Below are 15927 nucleotides of genomic sequence, written 5' to 3'. Positions count from 1 at the left end.
TGAAAACAAGAGGCTTGTGCCTGTTCATCTGGCAGAACCTGAGTTGTATAAGGTATGTTATTCCTCTTGATTGGTCCCTGTGTTGCCTGTGTTATCCTTTAGAGGCAGCTCAGCAGCACAACAAGCAGCAACCCAGCATTTATCAGGTCATTTTGGAGAGGCCATGAGGTTTTCCTACAAGCCTGTGTGATACAATATAAAAAAAACATGTTCAGCTCCTGGAGGGAAAATAATCTGGCTTTTGCTAGAGGTTGCCTAAAGCATCCTTACTATTACTTTATTTTTCTGTTTTCTAATGCACACCATTCTCTGTGTGAATTTCTGTGATTTTTTTTCCTCTGCCCACTATTTTGTTTGACTTTTCTCTGTTTTCCCTAAGAAATCCTGTCAATTTTCAATTCAGTCAGTTTAGGTGGGGGCTGCAGAGTTGCTGTGCATTCCTGGGAAGGGGTTGGGTGGAGAACTGCATTAGAGGACATTGCTGTTGCTTTTGTAACTGTTGGATAGCCACGAGGACAATGCTGAGATGTTGTCACAGTACTGCAAAATGCTTTTTCTGTGCTTGGAAGTAATTTTTAAATTAATGACAGTGTTAAGGCAGGTGAGAAGTTGACTTCATTTGGAGCTTAGGGCTCATGTTCAGCACAGGATGTGCTACCTGTTCAGAGGGTGTGCTGGGCTTCTTCTGTCCTTGCTTGAGGGTTTAAGGTGCTTTTGTGTGTATTCTGATTAATCTGTGGGCATCACCTCTCTGAAAGGCCAATAGGTGATCTTGGTTCCACTTTGAAATATTCATTGTGGCATGGTTTTGTTTGGAGGGAAGAGGGTGCAGAGGGTGAGTCGTTGCTGAGGTCACGTTTGAGAGTTGAGAACAAGGTGTGAAATGCCCTCACCTTGGCTAAAAGGGAAGGGAAGGTATGAACTTGCTGCAACCAAAACATGCAGCCAGCTTTCGAAGAAGTGGCGCATAGTTGGGAACATTTGGTTAGTGGTGGGAGGGTTGTGATGTTTTGGGATTTTTTCCAAATTTGACGTATATGTAAGTATGGTGATTGGTTGAAGGTGTAGGTGAGTGGACCTTGTATGAGGACTGCTGTGGGGTCTGTGACCTGTTTGAGGTGGGCTCCTCAGCAGCTTTGAGCTCACAGGCTTCAAAGGCTCCTGTCAGAATGTTTCTGGGGCAGGTTTATGCATTTCACGACCTATTGGTAATGTAACTTAAAAGGAGCAGTTGTCTGTTCCAGCCTTTTTCCTGCTGTTGTGCTACACCAGCATCCATCTGCTGCTGCCCATCTCCTGCTGTAGGTTTGGAGACAAAGCTTGAGCTTTTTCCCTAAAGCGCTGAGTGTTCTGCTGTAGTATGTAACTTAAATTTACAAGGGTCACTGAACCCTATTTTATGTGCTTTCTGGGAGGCTGACAAGGTACAAAAGATTGGTTTGTACCCTCCTGTCTGAAGAATGAGGCAGTAATACAAGAGCTCAGTTATTTGTATGCTGAAGGGGCCAGCGCTCTCCAGTGATGTGACAGATTCACTAATGATACCTGACAGAAGCATTGCAGAGGAGTAATTGTAAAAAGCCCTAACTCCCTTATGTTATGCAATGTTTTTAAGAAGGAAATATTTTCTTTTTATAATTTCAAGAATGTGAGTTCCTGTGTGACAAAATATTGAATTCAGGTGACTAGTGAGTAGGTGTAAATTGTATGGAAGCTCCTTCAAAATGCAGTGAAATGGTTTCTTGTCTGTAGAGACTTTGAATTTTGGTAATAGGTTGTGTATTTCAGTACTTTATATTGATTTCCAAACAATTCCAGAATATTGTCACTGTCTTGTTCGGGAGATGAGGGGGGGATGGTTGTTAGTCAGCTCTGCTTAAAATCGCTGTGGCAGAAGAAATGCTCCCCTGTGAGGGTGGTGAGGCCCTGGTACAGGGTGCCCATAGAAGCTGTGGGTGTCCCATCCCTGGCAGCCTTCAAGGCCAGGTTGGATGGGGCTTGGAGCAAGCTGGGACAGTGGAAGGTGTCCCTGCCCATGTAATGGAGTGGAACGAGATGAGCTTTAAGGTTCCTTTCTGACACAAACCATTCTGGGATTCTGTGATTTGATAGCACAAAATGATATTTTCCATCAAGGTTGTTGTATTTAAAACAACCCAGCTCTTCTAACTGCTTGCTTTTTCTAAAACTTCTGTAGCAGTGAAACAGAATTCTTGTTGTGAGATCCTGCTTTACAGATTATTCTAATTTATTCTTTTTTCTTTTTAAGGAAAAGTCATCAACAAGGACTTGCGCCACTACCTGAGCCTTCAGTTCCAGAAGGGCTCAATAGACCACAAACTCCAGCAAGTGATCAGAGACAATCTCTATTTGAGAACCATCCCTTGTAAGTATGTAAAGATCAGTCTCATTTTATCTGTTCCTGCTAACTCCCGCATCATTTGTGAGCTTGAAATGCCTTCTCTCTTAATCTGATTTAGAGTTTTACCTTGCAGCAGAGACTCCTGGCTTTGCTAGAGTAGTTTCATATCTGAAGCTGCCATTAATTGGTACAACCAGTATGGACTGAAAACCAGCAAAAACTTGAGAATTCAAAGTTCAGATTGTTTCAGTAATATCTGTGCATTGCTCTTCACAAGTTCATCAGTAGTTGTTGTTAGAATGACCCCAGCCACCACAAGAAATAAATCCTTCTCAGCATGATCAAGCAGTGCAAAAATGTCCTGATTTTTGTCAGAGTTAGGGTCTTTTTCTTCAAAAAGAGCAAACTGAGACATTGAGTGTCAAGTGCATTAGGCAGAGCAGGGCAGCTGGAAGGAGAGTGGGAGGAGGGGTTGGATGCAGAAGGGCTGGCAGTGGCAGAATGTACAGGCAAACTGTTTGTTCATCCTGAGAAGACTGATTAAAAAGGTTCATTATTGACTGTTTAAATATTCATTGCGCAAAAAACTTTGTCAAGTAACGTTTTTGTATCTACAGGAATTTTGCTCTCTTCTCTGTGAGCACACCCAAGAGTTTGTGGCCTTCTTCAGCTATGCATTTCACTATTATTAGCTTTTATTCACTAGCTTTTGTTAATACTGCTGCCTGAAAAAATGATACATGCCTTTAAAATGCTATTAGGTTGTAGGCAGGAATGAATAGTAATGAATCAGTGCAGTCCTTTCAGGAGAGCTTTAATTAAGCTGTTGTAACTATGGGAGGCCTATTTTCATAGACAAAGCACTTGAGAACCTCTGCATTAACACAGCAATTTACTGATAAAGTGTACCTACAACCAGGGGTTGGAGTGCAGCTGAATTGCACTCTGAACTGTAGCTTAAAAAATAAATGTTGTGCCTGGTTATGGATTTGGTGGCCCAAAAATCAAATGTGTTTAGTCGTGATGACCTCATTGCAAATTAGAGAGTTGGTGCTGGGGGAAATAGGGAAAGATGCAGTACCCTTACAGCTGGGTTGAAATAAATTATCACAGCTCCCAGTGTTCTCAGAATGCCAGACTGGGATTGCCTGGCTCAGGTATCGTCAGCTGCCACAAAAGTTGTTTTTGTCTCATAAGACCATAAGAAAGAATTCTCTCTTAATTACCATCTCACCTAGCTTCTTCTCTCCTCTTTCCCCAATACCAGAACTGTTGTTCCTATGTAATTTACTGACTCAGTTTTTATACATTATTCTTTACTTGCTCACCAGTTGTTTCAACTCTTACTGAAGTGACATCATCGTTGTATAAAGATTTGAAAATAAATTGTTTTTACTGAACTGTACAGCAGGCAGCATTTGATAACTGGCAGCATTTAGGTATCTTACAAGAGTGTTTTCTCTGTCTTTGCAGGCACTACAAGGGCTCCCAGAGATGGGGAGGTCCCTGGGGTAGACTATAATTTCATTCCTGTTGAGCAGTTTAAAGCACTGGAAGAAAGTGGAGCCTTGCTAGAAAGTGGAACCTATGATGGTATGTTGGTGATGTTTAATGGATTGGGAATAAGGACCCAGTACTGGAGTCCAGGATCTCAGTCTGAGTGTAGCTCCTTGTGGTACCAGTTTCCCCACTCACTTGATGGTTATGACAGTAATAGTTAGTCTATTTTTGGATTACTGAGAAGAGGAGGAGCGATCTTGTTTTAAAGTTTTATGATAAACCACAGTTTGTCCCTTCAACTACTCTTAATCCCACCAGATTATTTTCACCGTTGCATTTTTGGGAAGCTTTCTGAAAAGGTTTGTCTGTGCCTGCTACAAATTCAAGAGAATTTAGTCAATTTTGTGTAAACCTCAGAGAACAGAGGCATGTTCTCCTCTCAGGTGTGCATCAAAAGGACAGAAGGCAAGAGAAATTCTGACCCGGCAGGGAAACAAAAGCATTTTTCAGTGAATAGTTGAACAGCACTACACCAGATTGTCCAAATCTGTAGGAAAGTTTGGTTCATTAAATGTGGTGAGGAAAAACATTGTAATGAAGATGATAAAAAAATAAAAGAAGATGTACAAAGTAGACAATCCTGTGAAAGGCTCTTTGCCTCTTGCTTTCCATATCCCACACTATCCATTAATATAGTCCTGTCTGTGGAAATCTCCCAAGCAAATTCAGGCTAAACTAGTACTTTTTTTTTTTTTTAATTCCTGAGCTGCACTTCATCTGGCTGTTCCCTCTCTGAGCCTTGCCCTTGCTTGATATTTGCAGAAGGGTTTTCTTTCTTATTTTATTTACATGGTCAAAACCATATCCAGGCACCAAAAGTTACCCCAGTGGGAATTCTGGGAAGCTTCCTTGCTTTGTGCTTAATTCCCTAATAAAAATCATATGAGCAGTCAGGAGAGAGGTCAGTTGCTGAAATTCTTTTCCAGAAAACAGCAGATGATTCCTTTGTGCTTTAGATTAAAATATTGAAGGAAAAATCTGTTCCTTTTTCTGAAGTAAAAATAATTTTTAGATGAAGCCATGTCAACATCTTTGTTTTGCAAGTGTATTGTCAGTAGAAAACTGCAAGTGTTAAAAATCAACTACTTGTTACTTGGTTTTATGGAAATAAATACTTTGTTTCTGCACAAAATGAATTTGCCTTTTGACTTGAGTATTTATGTTGTGCTGTTAATTAGTATATAGGGTAAGAATAATTGATTTTCATCATTTCACTCCTCTAAGTTTGCTCCCTAAGTCTCTTTATGGAGTGAATTCCAGGCAAAGTTAACAAATCCATCTTTTTCTTTAGAAAACTTAGGGCAGGATGAAAGTTTTCAGTTAACTTCTTGTTTTCTGACAACTAGTGCTGCATTGGCAAGAAGTTAGTGTATGAATAAATAGGCTTTGACTGTTGATTGGGTTTTAGGCATGAGTCTTCCTTGAGGCTTTAAATTTTCACCAAAATATGTTTGCATGGGCACTGATGACAGCCACTGCCAGTGCCTTCAGCTGTATCAGTGCTTCAGTGATCCTGATTTCTGTCTCATTTCCAGGTAATTTTTATGGTACTCCAAAGCCTCCAGCAGAGCCCAGCCCCTTTCAACCTGATCCAGTGGATCAAGTTCTTTTTGACAATGATTTTGATACTGAATCGCAGAGGAAAAGAACCACATCTGTTAGCAAAATGCAAAGGATGGAAAGTGCTCTCCCTGAAGAGGAGGAAGAGGAGGAAAAGGAAGCAGTTAATGGCGGCAGTGGGATAGGTTGGTTGACAAAGGGAGAAGTTCCCTGGAGTATTGTATGAATGGATAAGGACTATACAAATAACATTCGTGCTTCCTTAGTTTTGGTGAAGTATGAAGGCAGTTTCTATTCAGGCTGGTGCCTATACTTGATTTTGAAATGACCTTTTAAAAAGAACCAGCTGTTCTCCCAGCCAGATGTGCAATTGCATCATAAAATGCACTGCTTGGTCAAGAACATGTGGTGCTGGATATGGGCCAGTTACACGAGTGGGAAGGAAAAATTCTTCCACTCTTCAAATAACAAAATCCTTCACAGAGTAGAATTCATACCCTGCAAATGTTGCTGTTGAATTTTGAGGCAGTTACTGAATTTGTACACAGGAGATTCTAGGGAAGTGATTGGTTTAAGGGGCAATGTTGGCTCATACTGTAAAATTTTCAGATGATTTTGCGTAAGGGAACTATCACACAACCTGCAACCACTGGAGGGCGAGCTTGTGGAGAGAAATAAAGCCAAGTGTGTTGAGGCTGGAGGGGTGTCCAGCAGGACCTTTCTGGGATTGCATTTTCCTTTTGCTGTCATGGTTACTCATCTGGAGGGGGGAGGATTGATGGTGGAGAGGAACTGTCACATTGCATTTGCAGCTGATCCTGTGTGTGACTGTTTAGGATGGAGTTATACTGACCAGACCTGACCTAATCTTGCCATCTTCAGGCCTGGCAACACCACAGAGGGGCCAGTGGTCAGGCTGGTGGTTGGGTGAAGGATAAAAACATCATCATGTCACAGAGGGTATCAAGCATAACCTTGGTTCTGAAGGGTAGGGGCTTCTATTTAATGGTTCCTGCAAGAATTTTTGGTATCTTCTTTCTGGCTGTGGCTTGTAGGAAGGAAGGTGTTGTTTATTTTACTGGAAGTTTGGTCTTCTCTACATTTCCTTCTGATTCTTTGAGGAATATTAGTAGGAATTTTTTTTGTTATTTTATGGCATTACGAACCCTGTTCCCTCTGTAGAAACAGCAACAGAGTATAGTCAACTTGGATTTCTACCAGTTTTGATTTTTCAGAGTAGGCTCAGACACATAATACAAGGTTAATTCTGTTTGGCAGGGGAAGAGCAGAGTTCAGTGTTTTCATGTCAGCTTTTCAAAATTCACAGCTGAAAAAAAAAAAGTGAAAAAATGCACATCACATACAGGGACGTGTTTGACATCCACTCATAGCCAGATTAAGAGGGTGGTTCTTTGTGAGAAACAACATAAGCATCTGACAAACACTTTCCCTGAACAACTGCAGAAAACAAAGAAAAACATTCAGATTCTCCTGACTGGATGAAGCCTGTTCCCAGCTACAACCAGACAAGCAGCAACATGGACTTCAGAAATTATTTGTCGAGGGATGAGACCCTGGAACCACTACCCAAGAACTGGGAAATGGCCTACACAGACACTGGCATGATCTACTTCATTGAGTGAGTAAATTGCTCCTTGGAGGAGAGAAGTGCTGGTGGCTGCAGTCTGGAAAACTGCTCTTTCACCTCTCTTCTGCTTTTGCTACTTCTATTTCTTTATGAAATTTAATATATTCCTACTGTTACATTCCTTACTCATAGTCCTCAATGTTGCACGCTTAGTACAATTGCCATCGTGCAGGAAAACCTTATGGTTCCACCTGCAAAGTCAGTTTGTTTGTTGTAAGTTTTGTATCTCACAAATCCAAAGCTGGCTGGGTATTGCTAAGTGAAGTATAACATGGAACACAACATTTCTCTGAAATTTGAGACCTAGTTGTTTTTTCTTTTTTTTAATTTTCTTTTTTCTTCTCTGCTTGTGTTCCTTGGCTGGGAGTGGATGTTTCAAAATACAAATAGCCCAAATGAAAGTCCAGTACAGGAAAGTAGCTCATGTGTGCACTTGTAAAACTGCCTAATTTATGAGTTCAAAGGCAAAAATGCAGCAAAAACCTTCCTGAGAGTTAAGCATATGAGGAGGCTAAAAATATTTTTTTTTCCTATCAGATAGAAACAGCGCTGTTCCCATATGAGCTTTTGTGAACTGGGGAGAGAATCTGTGCCTCTAACACTTCCCATGTGCCCTGGAGAGCCCCCAGTGTACTGGTGCCTTTTCTTTATAGTATTTTTTGATATGACTGAGGAACAAATAAAGGTTGTATTATCTGAAGTCTGCACTTTCCTATAAATAAATATAGTAAATTCCTACTAAATACTTGAAGCAAAGTTTCTTCAGTGGGAGGGAGTTTTCTTACTGGCATATTCTGCTCCACAGTCACAACACCAAGACAACCACATGGCTTGATCCCCGGCTCTGTAAGAAGGCCAAAGCTCCTGAAGATTGTGAAGATGGAGGTGAGATGTTCAGAATGCATTTGTCACCTGTCACTGATGAATGTATGAGTTTATCCCAGCTGGATACAATCCATTAGTTTTGGGGCAGCAGCTTCTCCCTGGTAAATGGGACTCTGGAGCAGGCAGTGTAGTGCTCAGTGTCCCCTGTTTGGTGGTAATAGGAATTCACATAAGACTGGGAAAGTCCATGGTGTATTTTACCTGGAGTACTAGAATCTGGCTGAATGGAAGGTTTATCTGCATTCCTGAGCAGAATGTGAGATGTTTTTTTTCCCAGTAAGTGTCATTCTTAAGGAAAAAGCTGCATGTGAGTGATGATCTCGCTGGAAACTCTTGTATAGGTGGAATATAGCAGAAGCAGAGGGTCCATAAGTAACAGAATACAGAAATAACAAAGAAGGTATAGCAAAATACATCTTGCTAATGATAACTGTTGCATGTGACATAGTATTTGAATGGAGAAGCTAAAGGAACCATCTGACTGATTTAAATTCCTTCAAGACTTCCAGGTCAGTAGCCTGCAGGCGATTCCTGCAACCATTTCCTACACAGCTGAGCAATTTAGTCTGCTAGAAAAGAGTATCAGGTAGCTCTGTCTTCAGCAAATGCCTGACATATTCCAAAAGCTGAAGAAGGCTCAGAGTGACCTGTCATCCTCCAAAATTGCCCAGCCTAACAGCCATGTATCCGTAATGAAGCCAGCTGGAGCAATGGGCTGCATACTGCTGCTTATTAAACAGACATGCAGCTCACCACAGGATAAAAAGAGCACTTTAAACAGAGATGCAGGATATCAAAATGAACAATACTTAAATTAATGGACTCACTGGGTCTTTAGCCTGACCCTGTGGAGCAGTGCTGGTATCAGTAATTGGTAACATGCTATCATATGCTAGGGAAATTTCTGTTATTGTCAAACTTAGAGCAGCCTCAAACAAGATTGTGGGGCACATTTATCCTTAAGATGTCTGGCTAACTGACTGCATTCATTATTCTAATATTTAAATTTCCATGGTCAAGATAACTAGTACAATAAACCTAATAAGCTGACCTCTGTGGTAACTACTTATTACTATTACCTTCAGTCAGTCATGAGCTGCTGGCACCCTCTTACCAGATGCTGAATTTGCCATGCATGAATTTGCCATGCCTTTTGCATGAATTTTCAGTACGAGCAGGTTTTTAAATTTATTATATGTTTAAAATGGTGTGGTTTTATTGAATACAAGGCTCATTTAGTGGAAGAAAGAGTAAGAGTTACAGGGCTTCAGATTCCCTGGAACAGGCTGATACCTTTCATCAGGGAACAAAATGGGACCTGTATTTTTCTCATATTAGTCTAGGTGTTCTTTAAGGAAAACTCTGATATTTGAGGGTAGTTTTCCCCCGTAATGGAGAACTTGGGCTTTCTGATTGCAGAACTTCCATATGGTTGGGAGAAAATAGAAGACCCTCAGTATGGGACATACTACGTTGAGTAAGTGCTAATACTGTTTTGGCATACTTAAAAATTGAGCATGAAATTCTGAAGTGCTTGATACCCAGTAAGTAGAGGTTGTAATGCAGTGAAAGGCCAGGTTGGACAGGGCTTGGAGAAACCTGGTCTAGTGGAAGGTATCCTTCTCTGCTCATGGCTGGGGGTGGAACTGGATGGGCTTTAAGGTTCCTTCCAGTCCAAACCATTCTGTGAAACTATGAAATATATCCAGGAAAAACAGTTCTGGGGTCATGAACTCATTGCACAAACTTCTGGTACCACTGGCATGTGGGAAAATCCACAGTGTGACCTGAAAGGCTCAGTGGAGTGTTTTTCATTCGAGGAAGAAAAGCAAGTTGCAACCAAAATAATTTATAGATAGAAATGAGCTGATGTCATTTTTCTTAGCTTAACAAAAACGTAGTCACTTGACTTAAGAGTGGCACCTGATAACTTTAAAAGAGCAGAAATAACTTGTAAATCATCGATGTCTCGAAAGAGCCAAGTCAATAACTACTAAACTGCTGCAAGAGCTCTTTTGAATCTCCTCCAGGCCAGAGGAAATTAAATCTCTCCTCAACCATGGAGAAGAAAAATGGTAGAGTTGAAAATGTAGCTTCAGAGAACAAGCAAACATTTTTCACTTTGCAAAGCCTAGGTATTTGAATTAATCTCAAATCTGTTGGTTTTCCCCTCCTCTGCTGTACTTCTCCAGCATCTGCTAGGAAAAAGGTGATGCCTGAGTTTGTAAACGCTATAGGTAAATGGTTCAAGAGAAAAAGCAGGTTTGCTCCATTCTAAACGATTTCAAGTTACCTAGTGATTATAGGGAGTAAAATTTTATTTGCCACAAAGTAAGCAAGCTGCTGAAAGAACAAGCATACTTTCATACTTTACAGTATTGGTTATGAGAGTTTTTTGTTCATTTCTCCAGAGCACTCATCTGACATAATGAAATGTAGGGTTTGTAGGGTTTTCTTTTTTAGCAAATAGTCAGAATGTTTTCTGTTGAAATACTGACCTACCTTTTGTATGCCTCCAGTCATATTAATCAGAAAACTCAGTTTGAAAATCCAGTGTTGGAAGCCAAAAGGAAAAAACAGCTAGGACAGACTGATGCTGGCCCTTCCAAATCAGGTATCACTGAATACTGTATTCTTTGTCACATATATCTTTATCTGCAAGTATGCTTTATAAAAACCCAGTTCTGGAATTCATCAGGGCATCAGCCTTGTCTTTTTGCTAGCCATTACAGTGTTAGCTTCCGAGATCTTGGAGGTTCTTGGAAGTATTTTTTTTCATGTTAAAATTGAACTGAGGCACTAAGACTGCTTTTAAATCATTTTGGTTGTTCTGAAGCTGGTTGTCATAAGCAGATCTGGAATATATGGAGGGTTAGAAGAGCCATCTGGAAGTGCAGTTAAAACCACACCTGGAGTTTTTATGCTTTTGATCTACTTTAAGCTTGGTATTCAAGGATTAAAATTGGGAATTTGAGGTGGGAGATTTGCATACAGCTCTGTTGCAATCTTTTCAAAAACTCTTTTCCATTCACTGAATTCAGCTGGAAAATGAGTGTAGCACTTTACTGTCCATTTGCTTTATCCCTTAAGAGTGCTTCAGAAGCTGACCAATAAACAAATTATTAACCTTTGTGACACCTTAAAAACAGAGGAAAAACTTACCAGAACTAACCCTGGTTTCCTGCCTTCCTGTCCATGTATTCCATAATTCCAAAGGACCAGGGAGGTCTGTCTTCACTCGAGATCCATCCCAGCTTACTGGAGCACTTATAAGGACATCCCTGAAAAAAAGTACCATGGGATTTGGCTTCACAATCATTGGAGGGGACAGGCCTGATGAGTTTCTCCAGGTGAAGAATGTGTTAAAAGATGGACCTGCTGCACAAGATGGAAGAATTGCTCCAGGTCAAGTATTATTTCCATACACTTCCATTTCCTGGGGAACTTTGGAGAACACAGCTTGAGGCACAGGAGGTTGGATGACTCCATCTACATCCTCACTATTAAAATGAAAATGTTTTCAGATTTGTGAAAGATCTGTGCAGAGCAGTGGCTGAAAAGGAAAAGAAGCAACATTCCAGATAAAAATCGACTTTAAGGGCACTTCTGAAGGTTTCAGTACTTCTGCTTTAGCAAAGACACTTGTCTTCATGTTTATTCATAGAATGATTTCCTTCCCAGTAAGTAAAAATAGTGTGTTTGAATCCTGGTCTGTTTTGCCTTGTTGCTGCCAAAAACCATGACACTGATTATTGAAACTGCAAAAAAACCCATGGCAGGAATGAGGAAGCAAAGTCATGCAAGCTGGACAAGTGAGGAGAGAAGAGGGTTCCCGCAATCCATGAAGGCTTGCACGTTTTTTCATGGCTATTACATGTGTAATTAGGTACCTGTAACCTTACTATAACCTCTGGTTTGCATATTAAAAAGGGCAAAATGCTTCTTTATGTACAACGTGAACTCTTACTCTTCAAATGAGTAAAAAAAAATCATACTTTGAATGATTAATTTTATTTACTTACTAAATGGAACAATTTCCTGTTTTGTTGCCGATGTATTGTTTGAACTTGTTTGTATGTGGTTCATTTTCCACCTCTGCAAAAATTAAAACAATCCTGCAGAACTGTTGGAATGAAAAGATGTGCTGCTATTCTGACTGTAATTAATGGAATAATGGAGATCCTGTTTTACTGATGCCTGGGCATTAAAGGAGTAGGACAGTTTGCAGGGCATACTGTAGCATGTATGCAAAGCTTCACATCAAAATGGTGAAAATACAAAACAAAGTGTTGGGATCTGAAGCCCACATCACTTAGTTTTGGAAATGTATTCTTAGCCTCGTGTGGCAGCAGTGTAAGAGTATGGAGCATGTGTGTGTGTGCAGTCCTAGCTTTAAGTTCAGCCAGTCCTAAAATAAACACAGGGCCAAAAAAGACGTGGTCTATTCTGCCTTGGGTTTAAGAAGCTGTGCAATATGAATTAAAGTAGAAGACATCTGCTTGCTGTAGTGTGCATGCTCTGCTTCATCTCCCGTGGCTGTACAGTACCATTTTTTAAAATCTGCTGCAAATTAAACTTTAGGTATTTAGCACAGTGTGTCCTGAGATGAAAAAGAATAAATGCAAAGAGGAAATACTTTATGCTTTTTGGAAATACTAGTCATATCCCAGATACTCGTTATTAGTTTGAAGACAGCACTGTGATTTCCTCAATGTAGGCTTTTGTTGAAGGCTTCACTTCTGTTTTTGACCCTGGTGAACTTTCTTTTGTAACAGGTGACGTCATTGTGGACATAAATGAAAGTTGTGTCCTTGGCCATACCCATGCAGATGTTGTCCAGATGTTTCAGCTCATTCCCATCAATCAGTATGTGAATATGACTTTGTGTCGTGGGTACCCTCTTCCTGATGACAATGAAGACCCTGTGGTGGATATTTTGACAGCCACGCCTGTCAATAATGGCCCGCCGGTGGCCAAGGGAGATGCTTCTGTGTCCAGCCAAGATTTAGCAGCAGGAACAGTTGTGTTGGACCAGAATGGAAAAGTGTTGGTCAACGGTCGCCTGAACGGCCCTTCCATGGATTCAGCAGAGCAGAGGGTCTCCTTTGCCTCCTCAGGAGGCTCTCAGCCGGAGCTGGTCACCATCCCTCTGGTCAAAGGGCCTAAAGGCTTTGGGTTTGCCATTGCAGACAGTCCCACAGGCCAGAAGGTGAAGATGATTTTGGACAGCCAGTGGTGCCAAGGCCTACAGAAAGGGGATGTCATCAAGGAGATTTGCCATCAGAATGTGCAGAGCTTGACCCACTTGCAGGTGGTGGAAGTGCTCAAACAGTTTCCAGTGGGAGCAGAGGTGCCCCTGCTTATCTTGAGAGGAGGTACAGACAAAATTGCAATTGTTGCATTGGTTATAAGCTTTTTCAAGTCCTGTTTTAGTGTGATGTCTAAATCCTATCCAGTCTTGACAGTTAAGCAGCAGCTCATTATATTTCTGAGCTGTTATGTTCTAAGTTTGACTAATACCCCTGACTGTTAAGGGTGAGAGCACATTGCTGGGGTTTTGTTGGGGTTTTACTTAGGTTTTTTTGGGGAATTTTTTCTTCAAAAATTCTATGGTGAAATGTTTATGCACTATTTCTTCCAAGTCTCTGGGGAGTGCTAAAGGAAACACGTGCTTTCCAGTATAATACAAAGCATATGATGGACTGAGTTTTGTGAGGTTCTCCAAATGTATTCCAGTAACTGTGTCTGTAATGAACAGGGGATTGCGGGAGATGGGAAGAAGCATTAGCAAAGCGGTGGGGTTAATCACTGGGAATAGCAGAAAAAAATCTGGTTTTTCCTTTGTATGTCCATACCTCTTCCTTGATTATCAGTCACAGACCAGAACACATCTTCTTCCCAAAAGCTGTAGTAGATAGTGCGTGTCTTTCAAAGGAAACTGCATCTGAATGGTTTATGAAACAGCTCATGCCCACTCAGTGTCCTTTCAGGCTTTATTGTAACCCCGACTTCAGCCACTGGCATTTGCAAAAATCTTGAGATATTTTTCTGTATAAATGCTACTATTCTTTAATTAGCTAAGGAAATAATTAGATTTCTTCGTGGCAAGTGAAATTCCTTCAGACAAATTAATAAGTCTCCTTATCCCATAAACTGAGGGGTGACTTGCTTGACCAGTTTCTAGCAAAAACAATAAATAGATATTTTTCAGTGTTGTACAGCTTTCAATTCTAATTGAGACTTCTCTAAAGAGATGGTTTTGATCACTTTGCCTTTCACACAGTGAATCAGCCGCTATTATTTTCACCCCATGAGCAGCTGATTATATTGCTGTAATGTTGTTCAAACTTTCTGTAACCTACTCTTAAAATTACTTTCTGTCTTCTTCAGGTCCACCCTCACCTACTAAAGCTGCCAAAGGAGTGAGTACTGGTGATGTATTTAACTTGGTTTCTGACCTGCTTTGTAATACCATTTCCTCTGGATTTTAGTCCTTGTGATAACCTACCTGCAAGATGGTTTAGCAAAACCACACCTACTTGGTAGGCTTAAATTCTTTGTCTAAGTAGCTGCTGCCAGAGTACCCATTAAAACGAAAACAAAATACAGTATCTATTTTTTTCATTGCCAATTATTAAAGTGAAATGGGATTTCTAAAGGAAGTGTATGATCCTTTGATTCTTCTCAATCCTCACATAGAATTAATGGACTGGTTAATGCTTATTTCTGGAAATGCTTATATTTGGATCCATATTTTCAGCAAGGCTCTATGGAGCTGTACATTCCTAGCTCGATACTCATTGTTCTTGGAAGTTTGATCTATTGGGGCATCTTTAATATATATTACCTAAGTAAAGAATCCTTGGTCTTAATAAAACAACCTCTGATTTAATAATGCTGATATTAATGCTTATGTTTATTATTAAGGTTTCTGTTGTAAATTAAGCTGGTCAAACACATATACTTCTTTTTAAATGCTTCTTGTACAGAACAAATTAAGGCAATTTAGTAAAACCCCATTGCCAGAACATAGCTGTAACTTCTTTTTCTATCTTTATCGTACTGTTTGAGTGCAACCTTAGCTATATCCCAGCAGTGGGATGACACAAACACACATGTTCAGCATGCTCAAAGATGACTGTGCTCAATAAGATCTTCAGATTCTGTGCCTTGCAAGCATCCAGGTGCCCACACTGAATAAATCAGCAGAAATCCCTGCAATTGGAGGGCCCTAGCCCTGTCAGCATGGATCCCTTGGCAATGTGCTAAAAATAGTTTGGACTTGGGGACTAGCATTCTATTCCAGCACACATACAGGAGCAACAGCCCACAGAGCGCTTGATGCTCAGTGGCATTAAGCAGCGTGGCAAAATAATTCACTTAAAAAGGGCGAGTTCTTGTGTTTATAAACATACAAGAAGTGTCTAACTGCTCAATGGCTTTGGGCAGTTTCTTCTGCTCTTGGTGAAAGGACAGATCTATGTCTGTTCTGCTCCTGCTGTGGTTCAGCATGCACTGCCACGTGCCAGTTTTCCAGGCTGGGTTTCAGCCCAGGAGAAGTATCTAGAGTTATTTTAGTGCATAATTGACTGAGAATTTTGATGAGAGACCACAAGGACATTTGGTGTCCTTGCCTCATGAACAGGAATGTTGCAGCTATCAGATCATGAAAAGGCAAACAGTGAGTTGTTAATACCTCACACTATGCAGGTGTGTCCTCCTCTCCTGTATGTATATTGCTCCAGCAAACAGCTCATGCTGGGAGCACCTCTGGTGCTTGTGTGGGGAGGAGATTAGCAGAGGACAGGGGACAGAGCCTGTGGAGCAGTGTGTGCCCATGGTGCTGGAATGTGGTCCAGAGCCTGGCAGGTGCCTTACAAGGATTTGGTGTCTTCTCCAAATGTAATTGGTC

At 40.8% G+C, this 15927-nt stretch overlaps 1 protein-coding gene across 3 annotated transcripts in view; it reads left to right on the top strand.

The window, feature by feature from the left end:
* The window catches only part of MAGI3 (membrane associated guanylate kinase, WW and PDZ domain containing 3), a 57153-nt gene that overhangs the window by 24425 nt on the left and 16801 nt on the right, over window positions 1–15927 (top strand). For all 3 annotated transcript variants that reach the window (XM_062509442.1, XM_062509441.1, XM_062509443.1), the window contains exons 2-11: window positions 2270–2386; window positions 3836–3955; window positions 5458–5667; window positions 6947–7121; window positions 7936–8015; window positions 9435–9492; window positions 10535–10629; window positions 11232–11420; window positions 12791–13390; window positions 14406–14437. In XM_062509442.1, the coding sequence (XP_062365426.1) occupies window positions 2270–2386; window positions 3836–3955; window positions 5458–5667; window positions 6947–7121; window positions 7936–8015; window positions 9435–9492; window positions 10535–10629; window positions 11232–11420; window positions 12791–13390; window positions 14406–14437 (1676 nt within the window). The remainder of the gene's footprint in view (window positions 1–2269; window positions 2387–3835; window positions 3956–5457; window positions 5668–6946; window positions 7122–7935; window positions 8016–9434; window positions 9493–10534; window positions 10630–11231; window positions 11421–12790; window positions 13391–14405; window positions 14438–15927) is intronic.

This window comes from Cinclus cinclus, chromosome 27 (assembly GCF_963662255.1).
Source record: "Cinclus cinclus chromosome 27, bCinCin1.1, whole genome shotgun sequence".
Classification (NCBI taxonomy): Eukaryota; Metazoa; Chordata; class Aves; order Passeriformes; family Cinclidae; genus Cinclus; species Cinclus cinclus.
Note: the sequence above shows the minus strand (reverse complement) of the source record. Positions and strands in the feature narration are given on the sequence as shown.